The 19,853-nt window shown below is 38.8% G+C and overlaps 2 protein-coding genes across 2 annotated transcripts in view; both read left to right on the forward strand.

Moving 5' to 3' along the window:
* Positions 1–5,995: 5,995 nt before the first annotated feature.
* Positions 5,996–10,824, forward strand: LOC128779261 (olfactory receptor-like protein DTMT). The gene is made up of 2 exons (XM_053911504.1): positions 5,996–6,078; positions 9,584–10,824. The coding sequence occupies exons 1-2, from the start codon at positions 6,027–6,029 to the stop codon at positions 10,528–10,530; spliced, it is 999 nt and encodes a 332-aa protein (XP_053767479.1). The 5' UTR covers positions 5,996–6,026; the 3' UTR covers positions 10,531–10,824.
* LOC112308715 (olfactory receptor 1E5) overlaps positions 6,054–19,853 on the forward strand; it is a 63,543-nt gene continuing 49,743 nt past the window's right edge. Inside the window, exon 1 of the mRNA XM_053911505.1 lies at positions 6,054–6,078. The gene's annotated coding sequence lies outside the window, so the exon portion shown is untranslated. The remainder of the gene's footprint in view (positions 6,079–19,853) is intronic.

Genomic DNA, 19,853 nt, shown 5'->3' on the forward strand with positions numbered 1-19,853 from the left:
ATCCCTGGAATAAATTCTACTTTGATCATGGTGGATATTTCTTTTAATGTATTATTAAATTTGGTTTGTTGATATTTTGTTTAAAATTTTTACATTCATATTAATTAGGGATATTGTCCCATCATTTTATTTTTTGTAGTGTCTTTGTATGGTTTTGGTACCAGGATAATGCTTGCTTTGTAGAGTGAGTTTAAAGTGTTCCTGCTTTTTCAAAATTTTTTTGGAATAATTTGAGAATGATAGGTATTAATTCTTATTTAAATGTTTGGTAGAATTCACTTGTGAAGCCTTCTGGTTCTGGAGTGTTGTCTGGAAATTTTTGATTACCACTTCAATTTCACTTCTAGTAATCAGTCTATTCAGATTTTCTTTCTCTTCCTGGATTAATCTTGGAAGATTGTATGTCTCTAGAAATTTATATTTCTCTTAGGTTGTCCAATTTGTTAGCATATAATCATTCATAGAAGTATTTTATAATCCTTTGTTTTTCTGTGGTGTCAACTGCAACTTCTTTTTTGTTTCTGACTTTATTTATTGGGCTTCTCTCTCTCTCTTTTTTAAATAATGAGTCTTGTTTAAGGTCTGTCGATTTTGTTTATTACTTCAAAGAACCAGTTTTTAGTTTCATTGATATTTTCTATTGTGTTTTAGTCTCTATTTTGTTTATATCTTCTCTGATCTTTTTTATTTTCTTCCTTGTACTTTCTTTGAGTTTTGTTTGTTATTATTTTTCTAGTTGCTTTAGGTGCAAAGTTAGATGGTTTATTTGATAATTTTCTTGTTTCTTAAGGTAGGCCTGTATTGCTCTACCACTTTGGCTGTATTCCATTGATTTTGGAAACTTCTGTTTGCATTTTCATTTGTCTAGAGGTAGTTTTTAATTTTCTGTCTGATTTTCTCTTTGATCTAGTTGTTATTTAGTATCACGTTGTTTAGTTTCCATGTTGTTTGTGTTATTTCCAGTTTACTTCGTATAGTTGATTTCTAGCTCCATACCATTGTGGTCAGACAAGATGCTTGATATGAATTCAATCTTCTTGAATTTATTGAGACTTTTTTTGTGGCCTGATATGTAATCTATCCTGGAGAATGTTCTTCCTTTTTAAACTTTCCAGGTTTTTACTCTGTGTGTGTATAATTTTTACAGAAACTAGATAAAATTAATTTTGTATTTTACCTGTCTTTGTGTATTCCCTATATCATTATAAAGTCTTCAAATATATAATTTTTAATGGTTTCATATTATTCTACTGTATAGATATGTTGTAACTTATTTAAATACTTTTCTAGTTTTAGATATTTAAATTGTTTCCTTTAAAGTTCATAAATATATGAATGGCTATGTGCACTTGAAAAGAATATGTATTAAATGTTTTTGGATGAAATGTTCTATAAATTAGTTAAGTCTATCTGGTGTAATGTGATGTTTAAGGCTATTGTTTACCTATTGATTTTCTATTGTTATTATTGTATTATTGTCATTTCTCCCTTTATGTCTGTTAATATTTGCTTTATGAACTTAGGTACTCCTATGTTAGATACATAGATGTTTACGATTGTTATATCATCTTCTTGGATTGACCCCTTTATCCTTTTATGATGCCCTTTCTTTGTCTCTTTTTCCAGACTGACCTTGTATTTTGTCTGATAGGAGTATTGCTGTCCAGCTTTCTTTTCATTTCTATTTTTATGGAATATATATTTTTTATCCCTTCCCTTTAAGTCCATGTGTAAGTCTCTCAATCTGAAATGAGTCTCTTGTTGACAACATATAGATGGGTCTTCTTTTTATCCATTCAGCCACCCTATGTCTTTTGATTGGAAAATTTAGGATATTTCCATTTAAAGTAATTATTGCTAGGTATGTACTGAGAGCCATTTGTGAATTGTTTTTTGGTTGCTTTTGTAGTTCTTATTTATTCCTTTCTTCTTCTCATGGTTTCTTCACTTGTGGCTTGCTGGTTTTCTTTAGTGTTTTGTTTTCATTCTTTCTGTTTATTTATTTTTTAAATAAAAAAGTGTATGTTTTGTTGCTTTTGGGTTTGTGGTTACCATGAGGTTTGTGTATATCAGTCTATATGTATAATGGTCTATTTTAAACTAACTGGTGTTTAAGTTCAAATGTACTACAAAAGTACTACATGTTTACTCTTTCTTCAATGCCTCATGTTTTTGGTGTCATATTTTAGATATTTTTGTTTTGTGTATCCATAACTGCTCATTATAGTTATAATTGATTTTGCTACTTTTTTCTTTTAACCTTGCACTAGCTTTTTAAATGGCTGATTCACTGTGTTTACTATGTTTGCCTTTCCAGTGAGATTTTTTAAATATATTTTCTTATTTCTTGTTACGGCCTTTTCTTTTCTGCATAAAGAAAACGCTTTAGACCCTGGCCAGGTAGTCCAGTTGGCTAGAGCATTGTCCCAATATGCCAAGGTTGTGGGTTCAGTCCTGGTCAGGGCACATACAAGAATCAACCAATGAATGCATCAGTGAGTAGAACAACAAATCGATGTTTCTCTGTCTAAAATCATTAAATAAAAAAATTAAAACTAAAAGAAAGAAAACCCTTTAACATTTTTAATAAAGATGGTTTAGTGGTTATGAACTCCTTTAGTTTTTATTTGTCTGGGAATCTCTTTCTCTATCCTTCAATTCGGATGATAACATTGCTGGGTAGAGTATTCTTAGGACTTTTTTCTTTTACTCTTTAAGCCTATCCTGCCACTTCCTTTGGGCTGTAAAGTTTTTGCTGAGAAATCAGCCTATAACCTTATGGGATTCCCATTGTATGTAACTAGTTGTTTTTCTCTTGCTGCCTTCAAGATTAACTTTGGCCATTTTTAATTACAGTATGTCTTGGTGTGGGTCTCTTTGGGTTCATCTTGTTTGGAATATCTGTGCTCCCCGAATCTGGATGTATGTTTCCTTCCCCAGGTTAGGAATTTTTTTTTTAGCCATTATTTCTTTAAATAAACTTTATGCCCTTTTCTCTGATTCTTCCCCTGGGATCCCTATCATGTGAATGTTACAGTGCTTGATGTTGTCCCAGAGGTGCCTTAAATTACCCTCATTTTTAGAAGTTCTGTTTTCTCTCTACTGTTCTGATTGGTTGTTTTCCACAATTCTGACTTCCAGGTTGCTAATCCATTCTTTTGTATTATTTGATCTGCTGATTGGATCTCATTACATTTTCTAACTCTGTTGAAGTTCTCACTGAATTTATTCTACTCTCAAGTTTGGTGAGCATCCTTATGACCATTACTTTGATCTTTTTTCCAGGAAAATCACTTATCTTGTTTCATTAGGGTTTTCTCCCCCTTTCTTCATTTAGCACATATTCCTATGTCTTCTTATTTTGTTTGACTTTCTGTGTTTGTATGAATTAGATGAAACAGCTATCTTCCAAACCTTGAAAAAGGGACCTTGTATAGAAACAACCTGTGTAGACTGTTTATGGCAGGTTTTGTCAAGCCAGTTTTAGCCAAGGTGGGCATGTGTGGCACCTGGGGCACTGGCTCTCTGGGGCTGGAGCTGGTTTTAGATTGGGTAGCCTTGTGGACATGCATATACAACTATGTCCTGATTGTGTGGGACTAAAGTAGGCTCAAGACAGCATGGCCAGGAACATGCTATGGAGGTCAGCCAGACTCTTAGATAGAGACCCTATCTACACTACTTAGGTAGAGGGAGAATATAAAGAACGGTACTCAATGGCACATATTTCATAATGCTTCTGGAGACCCCCAACTTTCTTTATGCAATCTCATTTTTTGTTTGTTGTACAGAGCTGGTCAGCCAGCCCTCAGCCTGTAGGTATACATTCAGTGTGTTCATGGGAAGAGGCAAGTTCAACAACATCCTATGCCACAATCTAGGACCCACCTCAAAAAAAAAACACTTTAAAGTACCATTTAAAATGGCACCAAACCATTAAATACTTAGGTGTGAATTTTACACAGTATATGCAAAGATTTATATCTTGATAATCACAAAATACTGATTGAAGAAATCATAGATACATAAAGAAATGGATAGATATAACATGCATAGATTGGAAGACTCAATATTGTAATATGTTGACTCTCTCAAAACTTATACAGAGATTCAGTACAATTCCAATCAAAATTCCAAAAAGATTATTTGGGGTACCAATTGATATTTTGATTGTAAAAGTTATGTATAAAGTAAAAAACTACAAAAGCAATTTTGTTTTTGGAAGTGAAGACAAAATAAGATGACTAACATTGCCTTCTTTCCAGACTCACTATTAATAAATATAATTAGGAAAGTGTTGTATTAGAAGAAAAGATAGAAATATAGATCAGTATAGAGAGCATAGAAGAGCATATAGAGTCCAGAAATGTATTCACTCATGTGACATCAATTGATTTTTGATAAAGGTACAAAGACAATTCAGTGGATAATGTCTTTTCAATGATCAGTGCTTGAAAAATTAGAGTTCCATATGCAAAAAACCCCCAATCTGGAGCTCACACTCTACAATGAAGGATCATGTACCTAAATATTTGTATGAATACTGACAAACTTTCCCTAAATCTTGTTTCATGGAGTTATGGAAGTCTGAGAGCAGGAATAGAGGAGTATGTAATGACCAGAATGGAGACAAGGTGCTATTAGGTTATATCTATTAAAGCTGTTTGAAGTCAGTGTGGAGTTAGTTGCTGTAGCTGTAGCTGGATTAAGAGGTGAGGCTGAAGAATGGAGAATGGTGCACAAGAAGTGTCCCAGGAGCGCTTCTCCCAGAGGATGTAACAATGGTTTCATTGAACCAGAAGTTCAGCTGGACACTTGGACATTTTGTAGTTCTTATGTGAACCAACAGACAAAGATTAGCGTTGTGATTCTGCCTGGGGTGGTGATTTTGAGTACCTAAGGAAAACTGGGATGCTCTACACAACTAGATCAGAGAGGACCTAGTGTGAAATTTTGTGGAATTCATTTGTTGCCACTTAGTATTGTCATGTCTAATAATAAATGCTAAAGAAAACTATAAAAACCATTAAAGCAAGACTATGAAAATGCATATTCTCTCAAAAGAAAGGTCTGCAAAATATCTCTATGTAAAGAACCCCATAAAACTGAGATGATGGCTGAGGTGAACATGGAATGTGTGGTGAAAGAAGGAGTTATGATTGTCAACCATGTCCTTGTGATCAACTACAACATAAGGAAGAGCTGGAGACTAGGATCAGTCTGGCACAAATGTAGGGTAGCGGAGATGATGGTGGCAGCAGGAGTATTAAGGTTTTCTTAGAGAGGTAAGGGGACAGAAGTACCTCAGTGGGATTCAAACTGGATTTCCTTTTTGACCTAGGTTTGAAGAGGATTGAACATGATCTAGTAGAGTTTATCTTTTCTCGTATCCTGTCTCTTCCATATAACTGAATATAGTGGTGTCATAGAAATCTAATCTTTGTTTGCTGCAGATGTATCTGTCCCTTTGGGTGTCTTTTTGGGGAATTGGGTTGTAGTGAGAGATTCTACCACCCTGATAATCTTTCCAAAATATGCATTTTTCATGGCACTTTGCTTAAAGAATACCAATTGCCTCTAATTGCCCAGCAGATGAGGCCTGCTACATTCCTACGATATTCACACTCAGGTCCCTGCTAGTTTTCATGTCTTCTCCAACCACCCTCCCCCATCACCTCTGAAAACTTAGGCTTCTGCCCTGCAGGCCTATTGTCCTTTCCCTAGGCCCACAGTGTTTAAGCACCCATTCACAGGCTTCTCCATATTCCATCCCCTCCCCATCCCAGGCATACTCCAGTGTGGTCAGTGACTATAATCAGTCACTTTTTAAAAAGCTTCTGAGAGCATTTGTCCTGAGAGATCCTTGGGAATTACTTTGTTTTTAATGAATTCCTTCAGGATCTAGCCTCCTCTGGGATCCAAGGCTCCTTAGACCAAAAGATGTGTAGAATGGGAGATGTGAGAAAGGATGTTGCAGCACAGGTGACAACTACACAGGCTGTACCTTTACATGTCTTAGTGAATAAATGGGAACAGTATCTCAGGCCAGGGTCCTGGAATCACCATCAGACAGACTGGGTAAGTTGGGCAGAGGATGAATGAGCTGGTCTGTCAGGGTCCTTCTCACTGGAGGCTCTTAATACCAAGGCTGTGTGATGTTGGGCAGGGGAGTTTTCAGGTATAATATTCCTCCACTTCTCCACTTCTCGGCCTCCCAACACATACCCGAATTCTAAAGTACTTTGATTAATACTGTGGCAGAGTAGCTCAGCTGATTACAGCATCATCTATATGTGCCAAGGTTGAGGGTTCAATCCCTGGTCAGGGCACACTCAGAATCAAGCAGTGAATGCATCAGTTAGTGCAACAACAAATCACTGTTTCTCTCTCTCACTCTCCCTCCATTTCTCTCTAAAAAATCGGTAAAATAAATAAACATAAAATATTTTGATTTATGTCCACCAGTTACAGTCTTTTTATTAATAATAGCATTCATAAATTTTACTTCATGTGGAATATATTTCCACAATATAGTGTAATTTTAATATAATGACAGTTTTTGAGATGTCTTTAATGCAATAGTTTCAGCCCTTGCTTTATTTTAGAATCACCTCAAGCTTTAAAAACCTTTTCATAGGCCCCATCTCAGCTATTGTGATTGCATTTAGCTGAGGGAGACGAGTGATCTTTATTTTCAATAGTATTATATATAATTGCAGCTCACTGTGTCATCCCTAGACAACAAGGATGGGAATCAACACAGAGCTACTTTAAAAGTAGCCACTTCTTATGTAATCAGAATCAGTGTTTGACTAGAACTCCCAGGTGATTTGCATGGACAGTAATTTGTGGAACACTGCCCCCGTGATTTTTCCTGTGCAATCAGGCAGAGAGCTACTGACTTACTGGGTGAAGAAGATGAGAGGCTCATTGTATCATCAGTGGTAGCAAGTTCTGCCTCCTGTTTGTCATCTCCAGTCATAGTATTGTCACAGGAGTCGGGTCCCTTTAATCTACATGGGGAGCAAAATTCAGAGAAATCAGGTATATGATTTTGCCTGGATGTTTTTCTCCACTGTATCACCAGTACATAGAGTCCAAGTGTAAGATGCGTTACTGTGGCTGGATCGAACAGATCAAGGGTGAAAATCCCAGCAACTGGACTCAGTTGTGTCTTTATGGAAGGAGCCTTTCACATCTCTTAGTGCTTCTCCTCTGCTTTCTCTGTCTTCTTTGAGGCACACTAAGGTGTCTTAGGGTGCTCCAGAGAAACAAAACCAGTGGGAGATTATCTATCTATCTATCTCTCTATCTACCTACCTACCTACCTACCTACCTATCTTTATTTGCTATACTAGTTACAGGAGTAGTGAATCTGAGGTACCCTAACATTTTCCATAGGCACAAAATTATATTAATAAATTCTATAATCAAGTGTCCTATTTAGTGCTAAATGGTTGAGGCTAGAGACTTTTTGCCCTGTGAAAATGTAGTAGGAGTAGTGACTTTTACTTGAAAGGACTTCTGGATCCTTTAAAGTTGGAGGAATGCATGTGTCAGCCTGAAGCACAGCCAATACATGTCTGTGAAACATGGACCACATGGAGGCATCACAGCAGCTGCAGTTGAGGAGACATGGCCTCTCCTGTACGGATCTTACAATCTGGAAGTGGAGACAGCTGTGAACACATAATCCCAATGGGACTGAGTGCTGTGGGGACAAGCACAGTGTGCCATGAAACACAGCAGTGGTGCTCCCTTGTGGGGAGACAGAGAAGGGATAGCTTAGTAAGTGACATATAGGGTACCTGCAGGAGAAGTAAGGGAAAGTCTGGTGAAGAGGGTGCAGAGGGGGAAGGATGTTAAGTGGGAGGAAAAGTAAGTGTAAAAAGGTGGAGGCAAAAAATTATGACATTGAAGTCCAGCATTACTAGAGAGAGGTATGGGAGTGCAACTGTGGGGCCAGATGAAGCTGTGGTGGTAGAAAGGGTCAGGACATGAGCACTTCTTATTTTAAATATATGTAGGAAAATTATCATGAAAAAATGTGAAGTGAAAAAGCACTCGATCACATTGTGATTGTATCTTCTATTTTCATAAATATTTACTTGTAGAAATTTTATATTTTGATCCTCAATGTCAATATCTGAAGATCTTGGGAATGAATCTGTTGTTTATTGTTTCTACTGACTCACAAAAAATAAATACAGTTGGTATAAAATAATATTTAGCTTCATGTGTATAATATGGTGATTTGACACTGATGTACCTTACAGTGTGATCACCACAGTCTAGTTATCATCTGTCACTGTGCTTAGTTTTCACAACATTATTGACTATATTCCCCTTCACTGGATGGGTGAAAAAGATGAAGCATCTTTTTCAAAGGAATTTTCCTGTATCATAAGAACAATGGGAATCCATGAAGACTTTAGGGAGAATGATGATCAGGTCTTCATCTTAGAATGCCACAGTGAGACTGAAAGATACTTAAGGAGTAACATTCCAGCATGAAGCAGGAATGTGAATGAAGAGCTGTTTCAATAGTACAGATGAGATATGGAGTCAGGAGGTTCAGGATAGTGAGAGTTGAGAAAAGGAATGGATGAATGAGAATTACTAAGGGTTAGAATCTATCGGACTTGTGCACAGATGGATGCTGATGATGAGAGACAGCTGGGAATGAAAGAAATCTCTCAGCTTTATGACTGGAGAGCTTGGAACTCTTTCAATGAGATGTGGAGAATTAGAGGAGGGAGGGTTGGGGGTGGGGCAGGGTGAGATGGTAATTTTCTTTTGGGATCTGTTAAACTTCAAATGCCTACGATAGCCCTGGCTGGTGTGGCTCAGTTGGTTGAAGCACTGTCCCGCACACCAAAAGGTTGGGGTCTCCATTTCTGGTCAGGACACATAACAAGGTTGCAGGGTTCAGTCCCTGGTTGGGGCATGTATGGGAAGAAATCAATCTCACTCTCTGTCTCTGTCTCTGTCTCTCTATCTTTCTGTCTCTCTCTCCTTCCCTCTTCCTTCCCTCCATTTCTCTCTAAAATCAATAAATATATTTAAAAAATTTAAATGCTTATGATACATCCAAGGAAAGATAATCATTAAGCAACCGAATATCCCTTTTTATAGGTGAGAGAGACATCTACATCTGAGGTTTGAAGGGTAACTTAAGTCTTCGGAGTAGGTAATTTTTCCTGAGTAGTTTGTATAGAATTGTAAGAGAACAGTGTTTAGGAAAAATCCTAGAGGAACATCATCATGTAGGATATTGATTGAGCAGCAGAGAGTCATAGTTACTGAGAAGGTCTGGCCAGGCAGGTTTGAGGAATACTGATTTACATTATGTGTCTCAGAAGTTAATGGAGAAGATTGTTGTAAATAAGTTGGAACATTTTTATGTATTGAAGAGAAGTAAAAAAATAAGTCATTTTTGATCATAGAGGTTCTGTAATTTTTGTGAAAAGGTGATATAAAGTGTTTTCGTAGAGTGGCTAAAATACCACCATAGAAATGTATTCATTTTGAAATACAAATTTCAGTGGACACTATTATTTCTTTCTGAAGATACTGGAGACAGCTATGTCAGGGAGGAATCAAACCATCATCACAGAGTTCCTTCTTCTGGGACTGCCCATTGAGCCAGAGCAGAAAAACCTGTTCTATGCCTTGTTCCTGGCCATGTATCTCACCACCGTCCTGGGGAACCTCCTCATCATCGTGCTTATTCACCTGGACTCTCACCTCCACACGCCCATGTATCTGTTTCTCAGTAATTTGTCCTTCTCTGACCTCTGCTTTTCCTCTGTCACAATGCCCAAGTTGCTGCAGAACATGCAGAGTCAAGTCCCATCCATACCCTATGCAGGCTGCTTGGCCCAGATGTACTTCTTCCTGTTTTTTGGAGACCTGGAGAACTTCCTCCTTGTGGCCATGGCCTATGACCGCTATGTGGCCATCTGCTGCCCCCTGCACTACACCACCATCATGAGACCCAAGGTGTGTCTTTCCTTCTTGGTGCTGTCCTGGGTGCTGACTACATTGCATGCCCTGTTACACACTCTTCTCATGGCTAGACTGTGTTTTTGTGCTGACAACAAGATCCCCCACTTTTTCTGTGACATGTCTGCTCTGCTGAAGCTGTCCTGCTCTGACACTCGAGTTAATGAGTTGGTGATCTTTACTGTTGGAGGGCTTATTGTTGTCATCCCATTTGTACTCATCATCACGTCCTATGCACGAATTGTGTCCTCCATCCTCAAGGTCCCTTCTGCTAGAGGCATCTGCAAGGCCTTCTCCACCTGTGGCTCCCACCTGTCTGTGGTGTCACTGTTTTATGGGACAGTTATTGGTCTCTATTTATGTCCATCAGCTGGTAAGTCTGTTGTTAAGGAGACGGTCATGGCTGTGATGTACACTGTGGTGACCCCCATGCTGAACCCCTTCATCTACAGCCTGAGGAACAGAGACATGAAGGGAGCCCTGGAAAGCGTCTTTTTCAAAATGAAAACCCTGTTTTCTGTATGATACACAAGCTTAGTGTTTTTGCATAATGTTATTCAAAAGACATATTCATATTAATGTTGATGTATTAAACCACACTTCTATTTTTTAGAACTGATCTTCTTTAAAAAATTTAGAAAGCTGAGCATTTTGAACAATATGCAAAAAGGTGAAGTGGAGGTGTGTAGTTAAACTCAGAATGGGGGTGACTGTTAGCAAATTCTTCCTCTTATCCCAGGTGTTTCTGGAGAAGCATCATTTAAGAACTTTGAATTGTCTATATGTCTCTGGTTATTAAAGAAGTAACTTATTATGTGTTTTTATTTAACTAAAACTCAGTTTTAAAACTACTTGCCCTTCCAAGTAGGCACTGACTAGAATTTAAACTTCTGTCTGTTCATTACCTCTGCTAAACTGGAGTATTTATTGCTGAATAGATGTTGCTAATTTACCTGTTCCTCAGCAAGTGGTCACAAAATTCTGTCCTTAACTATTAGTCATGTGGTTCCTTTTCTTTTGTTTCTTTTTTTAATCATTATAATGGGAAAACTTTTTATTTATTTATTTATTTATTTAGAATTGTAACATTTCTTTATTTCTGAATTTTTTAAATATATTTATTGATTATGCTATTACAGTTGTCTCATTTCCCCCCCACACTCCACTCCATCCTGTCCACCCCCTCTCTCCCACATTCCCCCCCCTATAGTTCATGTCCATGGGTCATACTTATAAGTTCTTTGGCTTCTACATTTCCTACACTATTCTTACCCTCCCCCTGTCTATTTTCCACCTATCATCTATGCTACTTATTCTCTGTAACTTTCCCCCCCTCTCCCCCTCCCACTCCGCTATTGACAACCCCCCATGTGATCTCCATTTCTATGGTTCTGTTCCTGTTCTACTTGTTTGCCTAGTTTGGTCTTGTTTTTGTTTTAGGTGTGCTCGTTAATAACTGTGAGTTTGCTGTCATTTTTACTGTTCATATTCTTTATCTTCTTTTTCTTAGGGAACCCCTTTTAACATTTCATATAATAATGGCTTGGTGGTGATGAACTCCTTTAACTTGGCCTTATCTGGGAAGCACTTTATCTCCCTTCCATTCTAAATGATAGCTTTGCTGGATACAGTGTTCTTGGATGTAGGTCCTTGCCTTTCATGACTTGGAATACTTCTTACCAGCCCCTTCTTGCCTGTAAGGTCTCTTTGGAGAAATCAGCTGACAGTCTTATGGGAACTCCTTTGGAGGTAACTGTCTCCTTTTCTCTTGCTGCTTCTAAGATTCTCTCCTTCTGCTTAATCTTGGCTAATGTAATTATGATGTGCCTTGGTGTGTTCCTCCTTGAGTCCAGCTTCTTTGGGATTCTGTGAGCTTCCTGGACTTCCTGGAAGTCTATTTCCTTTGCCAGACTGGGGAAGTTCTCCTTCATTATTTGTTCAAATAAGTTTTCAATTTTTTGTTCTTCCTCTTCTCCTTCTGGCACCCCTATAATTCGAATGTTGGAATGTTTCAAGATGTCCTGGAGGTTCCTAAGCCTGTCTTCATTTTTCCAAATTCTTGTTTCTTCGTTCTTTTCTGGCTGGATGTTTCTTGCTTCCTTCTGGTCCACACCATTGATTTGAGTCCCAGTTTCCTTCGCATCACTATTGGTTCCCTGTACATTTTCCTTTGTTTCTCTTAGCATAGCCTTCATTTTTTCATCTAGTTTTCGAACAAATTCAACCAATTCTGTGAGCGTCTTAATAACCAGTGTTTTGAACTGTGCATCCGATAGGTTGGCTATCTTTTCCTTGCTTAGTTGTATTTTTTCTGGAGCTTTGAAGTGTTCTGTCATTTGGGCCATTTTTTTTTTTTGTCTTGGTACTTCTGTTACTTAAAGGGGCGCAGCTGTAGGTGTTCCCCGGGGTGGGGTAACGCTGGTCACTGCGCTGTGATGCTGTATGTGGGGGAGCGGCCGAGAGGGAGCAATGGCGCCCCCTTCACTCTCCACCGTATTTCAGTCACTTCCTCTGCTACCCACAATCAAATAGGGCCCCTCTGGTGCTGGTTCCCAAGTGGGTGGGCTTGTGCACACCCTAGGCCCCTGTGGGACTCTCCAATGACCTCCTCTGTGAGCTGGGAGTCTCTCCTGCTGCCGTCCCAATTCCCACAGGCGTTTTCAATCAGAGGTCTGCGGCTTTATTTCCCCGCGCTGTAGCCCTGGGTTGCGTGGTCTGCCTCGCTCCCGCCGTTTGTCTGGTTTATTTGTGCGCTAGTGTGGGGCCGCAGGGTCTGCTAGTGGTCAGACTGCCTGTCCCCTTCAGCCAACACTCCGCCAGTCATGGTCCCGCCACGGCAACGTGAGTCCTCTCCGCCCCGGCTGCCTGTCTCCGCCCCTCCTACCGGTCTGGATGAATGTTTATTTTGTATTTCCTTGGTGTCGGACTTCCTGGCCATTCGATTTTCTGTCAGTTCTGGTTGTGCAGGAGGCGCAGTGTGTCTATCTACGCCTCGATCTTGGCTCTCCCAAATTGTAACCTATTTATTTATTTTTATTGTTGTTCAAGTACAGTTTTCTGCCTTTTCTCCCCACCCCTCCCCACCACCGCACCCCTACTTACTTCTTCCCCCTGTTTCCAAAACCCCTTTGTTATTGTGTCCTTTATTGTGTCCATGTGTCCTTTAAATTGTCCTGTAAACTCTTCACCTTTTCCCCCATCATCCCCTCCCCTCTCCCCTCTGGTCACTGCAGCCTGTTCTGAATTTCGATGTCTTTGGTTATATTTTGGTTGCTTTTTTCTTCTGTTGATTAGGTTCAAGTTAAAGGTGAGTATATGGTTTTTTTCCCTCACCACCTGGCTTATTTCACTGAGCATAATGCTCTCCAGCTCCATCCATGCTGTTGCAAAGGGTAGGAGCTCCTTTTTTCTTTCTGCTCATAGAATTCCATTGTGTAAATGTACCATTGTTTTTTTTATTCACTTATTTACTGAGGGGCACGAAGGTTGCTTCCAGCACTTGGCTATTGTAAATTGTGCTGCTATGAACATTAGGGTGCATAGGTTCTTTTGGATTGGTGTTTCAGGGTTCTTAGGATATAATCTTAGCAGTGGAATTGCTGGGCCAAAAGGCAGATCCATTTTTAATTTTCTGAGGAAATTCCATACTCTTTACGATAGTAGCTGCACCAGTCTGTAATCCCACCAACAGTGCATATGGTTCCCTCTTCTCCACATCTTCCCCAACACTTGTTCTTCGTTGCTTTGTTTATGTCGGCCGTTCTGACTGGTGTGAGGTGGTATCTCATTGTGGTTTTAATTTGCATCCATCTGAAGGCTAGCGATACTGAGCATTTTTATATATGTTTCAGTACCCTCTGTATGTCCGCCTTGGAGAAGTGTCTATTCAAGATCTTTGCCCGTTTTTTTAACTGGGTTGCTTGTTTTCTTAGAGTGGAGTCATATGAGTTTTTTATTTGTTTTGGAGATATAACCCTTGTGTGAGGTATCATTGGCAAATATGTTTTCCCATGCTGTTGGTTCTTTTGTTATTTTAATGCTCTTTTCTTTACTGTGCAGAAGCTTTTTATTTTGATGAGATCCCATTTATTTATTCTTTACTTTATGTCCCTTGTTCTAGGGGACATATCAGTGAAAACAGTACTTCTTGGAATATCTGAGATTTTCCTGTCTAAGTTCTCTTCTAGGACTTTAATGGTGTCGTGACTTATGTTAAGTCTTTTATCCACCTTGAATTTATTTTTGCGTATGGTGTAAGTTTGTCATCAAGTTTCAGTTTTTTGCATGTAGCTATCCAGGTCTCCCAGCACCATTTTTCGAAGAGGCTAGTTTGGCTCCTTTTTATGCTGCTGTCCCCTTTGTTATATATTAGTTGACCATAGAGACTTGCGTTTATTTCTGGGCTCTGTGTTCTGTTCCATTGGTCCAAGTGTCTGTTCTTATGCCAGTACCAGCCTGTTTTGATTACAGTGGCTTTATAATAGAGTTTGATCAAATATTGTGATCCCTCCAACTCTGTTTTTCTTTCTCAAAATTGCTGCAGCTCTTCAGAGTCACTGATGGTTCCATATAAATTTTTGCAGTGTTTGTTCTATATCTGTGAAATATGCCATTGGTACTTTAATAGGGATTGCATTGAATCTATAAATTGCTTTGGTAGTATGGACATTTTGATGATGTTAATTCTTCTAATCCATGAGCATGGTACATGCTTCCATTTGTTTATGTCTTCCCTGATTTCTTTCTTCAGTTTTGTGTAGTTTTCTGAGTACAGGTCTTTTACCTCCTTGGTTAGGTTTATTCCTAGGTATTTTACTTTTCTTGTTGCCATATCAAACAGGATTTTTTTCCTGATTTCTGTTTCCCATATTTCATTGTTGATATACAAATTGCCTTTGATTTCTGAATATTGACTTTTTATCCGGCTGATTTGCCAAATTCATTGATTAGGTGGAGCAGTTTTTTGGTGGTGTGTATAGGATTTTCCATGTACACTATCATGTCATCTGCAAACAATGACAGTTTTGTTTCCTCTTTTCCCATTTGGATGCCTTTTGTTTTCTTGTCTAAGTGATGTGGCTTCCAGAGTGCTATAGGACTTCCAATACTATGTTGAATAGAATTGTTGAAAGTGGACGACCTTGTGTTGTTCCTGATCTTACTGGGAAAGATTTTAGTTTTTGCCCATTGAGTATGATGTTGGCTGTAGGTCTCTCATATATGGCCTTTATGATGTTGAGGAATGCTCCCTCTATTCCCACTTTGCTGAGTGTTTTTATCAGAAATGGGTGCTGTATCTTATCAAATGCTTTTCCTGCTTCTATTGATACAATCATGTGATTTTTGTCTTTGCTTTTGTTTATGTGATGTATTACATTTATTGATTTGCAAATATTGTACCATCCTTGCATCCCTGGGATGAATCCCACTTGATCATGGTGTATGATCTTTTTGATGTATTGCTGGATTTGGTTTTACAATATTGTGTTGAGGATTTTCATCAGTGTTATTGGCCTGAAGTCTTCTTTCTCTGTTGTGTCTTTATTAGGTGTTGGGATTAGGATGATGCTGACTTCATAAAAAGAGTTTAGGAGTCTTCCATCTTCTTGGATTTTTTTGGAATAGTCTGTGAAGGATAGTGGTTAGCTCTTCCTTAAATGCTCTGTAGATTTTTCCAGTGAAACTGTCCAGTCCAGGGCTTTTGTGTCTTGGGAGTTTTCTGATTACTGCTTCAATTTTGTCAGCTGTTATTGTTCTGTTCAGGCTTTCTGCTACTTCTTCATTCAGTTATGAGAGATATTATTTTTCTAGAAATTTGTCCATCTCACCTAGGTTTTCAAATTTCTTGGCATATAATTCCTCATAGTAATTTCTTTTTTCTTTTTTTATTATTCATGGAAATTTATTAATACAAAGGTATTATCACAAATCAGCAGAGAGAAAAATGGCCACAGGTGGTTTTGGAGAAAAAAATCTGAGCTGTCCTTGGTAAGAAATGAGGTTATCAAGAGTAAAAATCATACAGACTAAAAAAAGAAAGAAAAGAATGGCATCTAGGGCAAATTATTTGCAATAAAGGAAAGACAACCTAAAGATTAATATCTTAATATATTAAAAACTTTAAAATTAGTAAGAAAAGTTTAAAAAAACTGTCAAAAAACAAGAAAAAAAAGAGAACCAGGAAAACTATATTAACTTCATTAATGTCAAAGAAATGCACATGAAAACAATGATATATTATTTTTCACCTATTAAAATGATAAAAATTAGAAATTTCCACTGCAGTTAAAGGTGCTAACATTTTCATCCATTGCTTGACAGTATTTTCATACATTGCAAATTGGCACTATATATCAACATTCCATTAATAAGTTGTATCCTTTAATCCAATACTTCTGTCAGATGTCAACCTCCTAAAAAAAATAACCAGGGATGTAAAAAAAGATTTACAAGAATCTTCATCAACATTTGTAAGAAAAAATTAGAAATGACAAGGTCCAACCATAGAAGATTAGTAAAGTTAAGTCATGGCTTATCTATACAACAGAATGCTGTGAGTGAAACATTCTTAAGGCTATTTTAATATGAAAAAATAACATTAAGTGAAACATAACTGTACTGAACGCTTCTCATAACATCGTTAAAGGATACGAAATTCAAACTGCCCCCCCCCTGCTCCCAGCATGCCCTTCTCTGCTCCAAGCCATCCTCCACCATCGCCCTGAAGCCCTTCTCGGAAGCTCTAAACTACTCCCTACCCCTGCCCTTCTGTGGTTGTCAGGCCTTCCTGATAGGGGAACTGAGGAGTTTTCACTTCAGTTATAGCTGATAGGCTTCAGTGACTGACACGTGTGGATAGTTGTTATTCCAGGAACCAGAATGCGTGGCCTACAAGACTCCAGGAGGTTGACAAGCAACTCAACCTTTGTGCCCCAGGGGGTCTGCAAGCATGGGATATCTGAGCCCTTGTGTTCCAGGCAGTGAATGTCTGTGATGCAGATACAGAACTGTTGACCAGTAGACAAAGAAATACTAGGAAAATCGCCCCTGGAGTGCAACTCTCATCTGATTAACCTTTTCCCAAGCTCCTAAACACCCCTTTTCTTCTCCTTATAGAAAGGTCAGGTTGAGGTAAGATGTGGAGACGGTTTTTAGGGTATATAACCCACCATCTTCTCAGATCACCAGCATATAAGTAAGGCACCCATGAAGATTCAATCCTTGTCTCTACTTATTGGTTCTGGTAGTGAGAGGCAGAACAAAGGCTGACTTTTCCAGTTTCATTCCCACTGTAAACATTTCTCTGTAGATCAGTCCCAGAGATAGAAGACACTTTTATACTGTTTTAATCTTCTTAAAGGACAACTTTTTCCCCAATACCCAGCATCCTTCTCTGCTGCTTCAGTCAGCTCTCAGGACATCCAGCTCTGTTCTTCTAACCCATGCCTCCACCCTGGAGAACTTCCCTTCTTTCCTGCTTATGATGGGCATGCAATGAATGAGTAAATGATTGAAGAGGATAAATCCAATTCTGATCAAGAAAACCAAATTACTGAATTTAACTCTAGATGATATTACAGGATGCTTTTATTTTCTTTTTGTTATTCTATTCTCACCATGATTTCTACAACAAATGCATGCCATGTATACTTTTATAATAAGGAGAGAATAAACAAACCACCATGCCTTCTCCTCCACTTCAGCTGGCCCCTAGGTCTAGATTAGAGACATTCATCCTTGAGCAGGAGTAATAATAGAAATCCAGTTGCACAATTATCACAAATTTTGGAAAACATTTAGCATCTACAGTAGATCCAGCTCAACAAGTAGCCTTTGGCCACTAAACAGCAGTTCTCTTTTCTGGAATTAAAGATTAACACAGTAACAAAATGAGAACATGTCACAAAATCTTGTCTGCAAATGGCAGATGAACTCGTAACATAAAACCACCCAGAGGGCTCACAACACTATTTCACCAGGCGAGCTGTGGTCTTCCTCTTTTCACAAATGGCCAGCTTGATGCATAGCGTGTTTAGCTACAAACACATCTGCTGACTCTCCCTGCAACGTTTTCATGGCTCGCCAATGTATCTGTCTGCAGTTCTCAGGTCTACCCAGGGGGTGGTTCAATTCTTCTTTGATGTAATCCATGCAAAGATCAGAATCTACAGATCCAAACTCTCTCAAATCCCTCTCATAATATTCTCTCAAGTTCGCCATCTTGCAGGATTCTTGCTCCTTTTCAAACTGGATCATTTTCCTGAAAAAATCAACTGAAAATGGACGGCTTTGCTGTAAACTTTTAAACACAGCTCTGGCCTTTTTTGTAGCCACCACTTTGGTAAGCCCAATCCAGGTACTTAATCTTCAGAGTGACGGAGTCAGCACCCTTAACAGCTAAGAGAGCTTTCTTATAGATGGCTTCAGTGTCTTCTTGGCTTTTGGCACCTTCACTCCACTCTGCCCAAGAAATCCACAATGGCAGACTCACCTGGGATTTCAGACACACAAAGCCTTCTTCAAAAAGCATGGCTACATCTGGGCTCTTTGCTTTATCCAGCACCTGCAGCTTCACCTGCCACATCATCACAGAGTCTCAGAACAGGTCAGTCCCAGCCACTGCCACCTGCAGGGCATCCTCAAGGAGGTCAGTCTTGGTCCCGCCATGGCCATGCGAGTCCTCTCTGCCCCAGCTGCCCATCTCCACCCCTCCTATGATCTGGATGAATGTTTATTTTTTATTTCCTTGGTGTCGGACTTCCTTGTCGTTCGATTTTCTGTCAGTTCTGGTTGTGCGAGGAGGCACAGTGTGTCCACCTACACCGCCATCTTGGTTCTTTCAAGTCTATCTTCTATGCGTTCCTGAATTATCTCCGCCATGAGGTCCAAACTCTGGAACCAAAACATGAGCTCCCTCAACCTCCAACAGGTGCTGGAACAGCTCACCTTCTACTCCGGAGACCCAGCCCTCCTCATAGTAATTTCTTACAATACTTTGTATTTCTGTGGTATCAGTTGTACTCCCTCCTTTCATTCCTGATTGTGTTTATTTGGGTCCTCTCTCTCTTTTTCTTGATGAGTCTGCTGAAAGGCTTGTTGATTATTTTTATATTTTCAAAGAACCAGCTCCTGAGTTTATTGATCCTTAGAATTGTTCTTTTAGACTCCATGCCATTTAATTCTGCTCTGATCTTGGTTTTTTCCTTCCTTCTACTTGCTCTGGGTTGTCTTTGTTGTTGTTCCTCGAGTTCTTGAAGGAGCAAGGTTAGTTTGTTTGTTTGAAATGTTTCTATCTTTTTAAGGTAGGTCTGTATTGCTGTGAACTTCCCTCTCAGGACTGCCTTTGCTGTGTCCCATAGGTTTTGGGTTGTTGTGAATTCATTTTCATTTGTTTCCAGAAAGTTTTTGATTTCTTCCTTGATCTCATTCTTGACCCATTCATTGTTTAATAGCATGCTATTCAGTCTCCATGACTTTGAGCGTTTTGGGTATTTTCCTTTTGGGTTGATTTCTATTTTCAGTCCCTTGTGGTCAGAGAAAATGCTTGATATGATTTCAATTTTCTTGAATTTGTTGAGGCTTGCTTTGTGTCCTATCATGTGGTCTATCTTTGAAAATGTTCTATGCACACTTGAAAAGCATGTGTGTTTTGCTTCTTTGGGATGAAAAGCTCTCTATATATCAGTTAAGTCCATTTCATGTAGGTATTGTTCAGTGACACAATATCCTTGTTGATATTTTTTTTGGAAGATCTGTCCATTTTTGATAGTGGGGTGTTGAAGTCCCCTACTACAATTGTGTTGCTGTCAATATTTTTGTTGGAGTCCTCCAAGATTTTCTTTATGTAC

This window comes from Desmodus rotundus, chromosome 9 (genome assembly GCF_022682495.2).
Source record: "Desmodus rotundus isolate HL8 chromosome 9, HLdesRot8A.1, whole genome shotgun sequence".
In the NCBI taxonomy this organism is placed as follows: domain Eukaryota; kingdom Metazoa; phylum Chordata; class Mammalia; order Chiroptera; family Phyllostomidae; genus Desmodus; species Desmodus rotundus.

What these genes read in the sequence shown, in the direction of transcription:
- LOC128779261 (XM_053911504.1), top strand. Translation starts at nt 6,027, where the DNA reads ATGGGAACAGTATCTCAGGCCAGGGTCCTGGAATCACCATCAGACAGA. An exon ending in ATCACCATCAGACAGACTGG is followed by an intron (nt 6,079 to 9,583) that starts GTAAGTTGGGCA and finishes TACTGGAGACAG; the next exon opens with CTATGTCAGGGAGGAATCAA.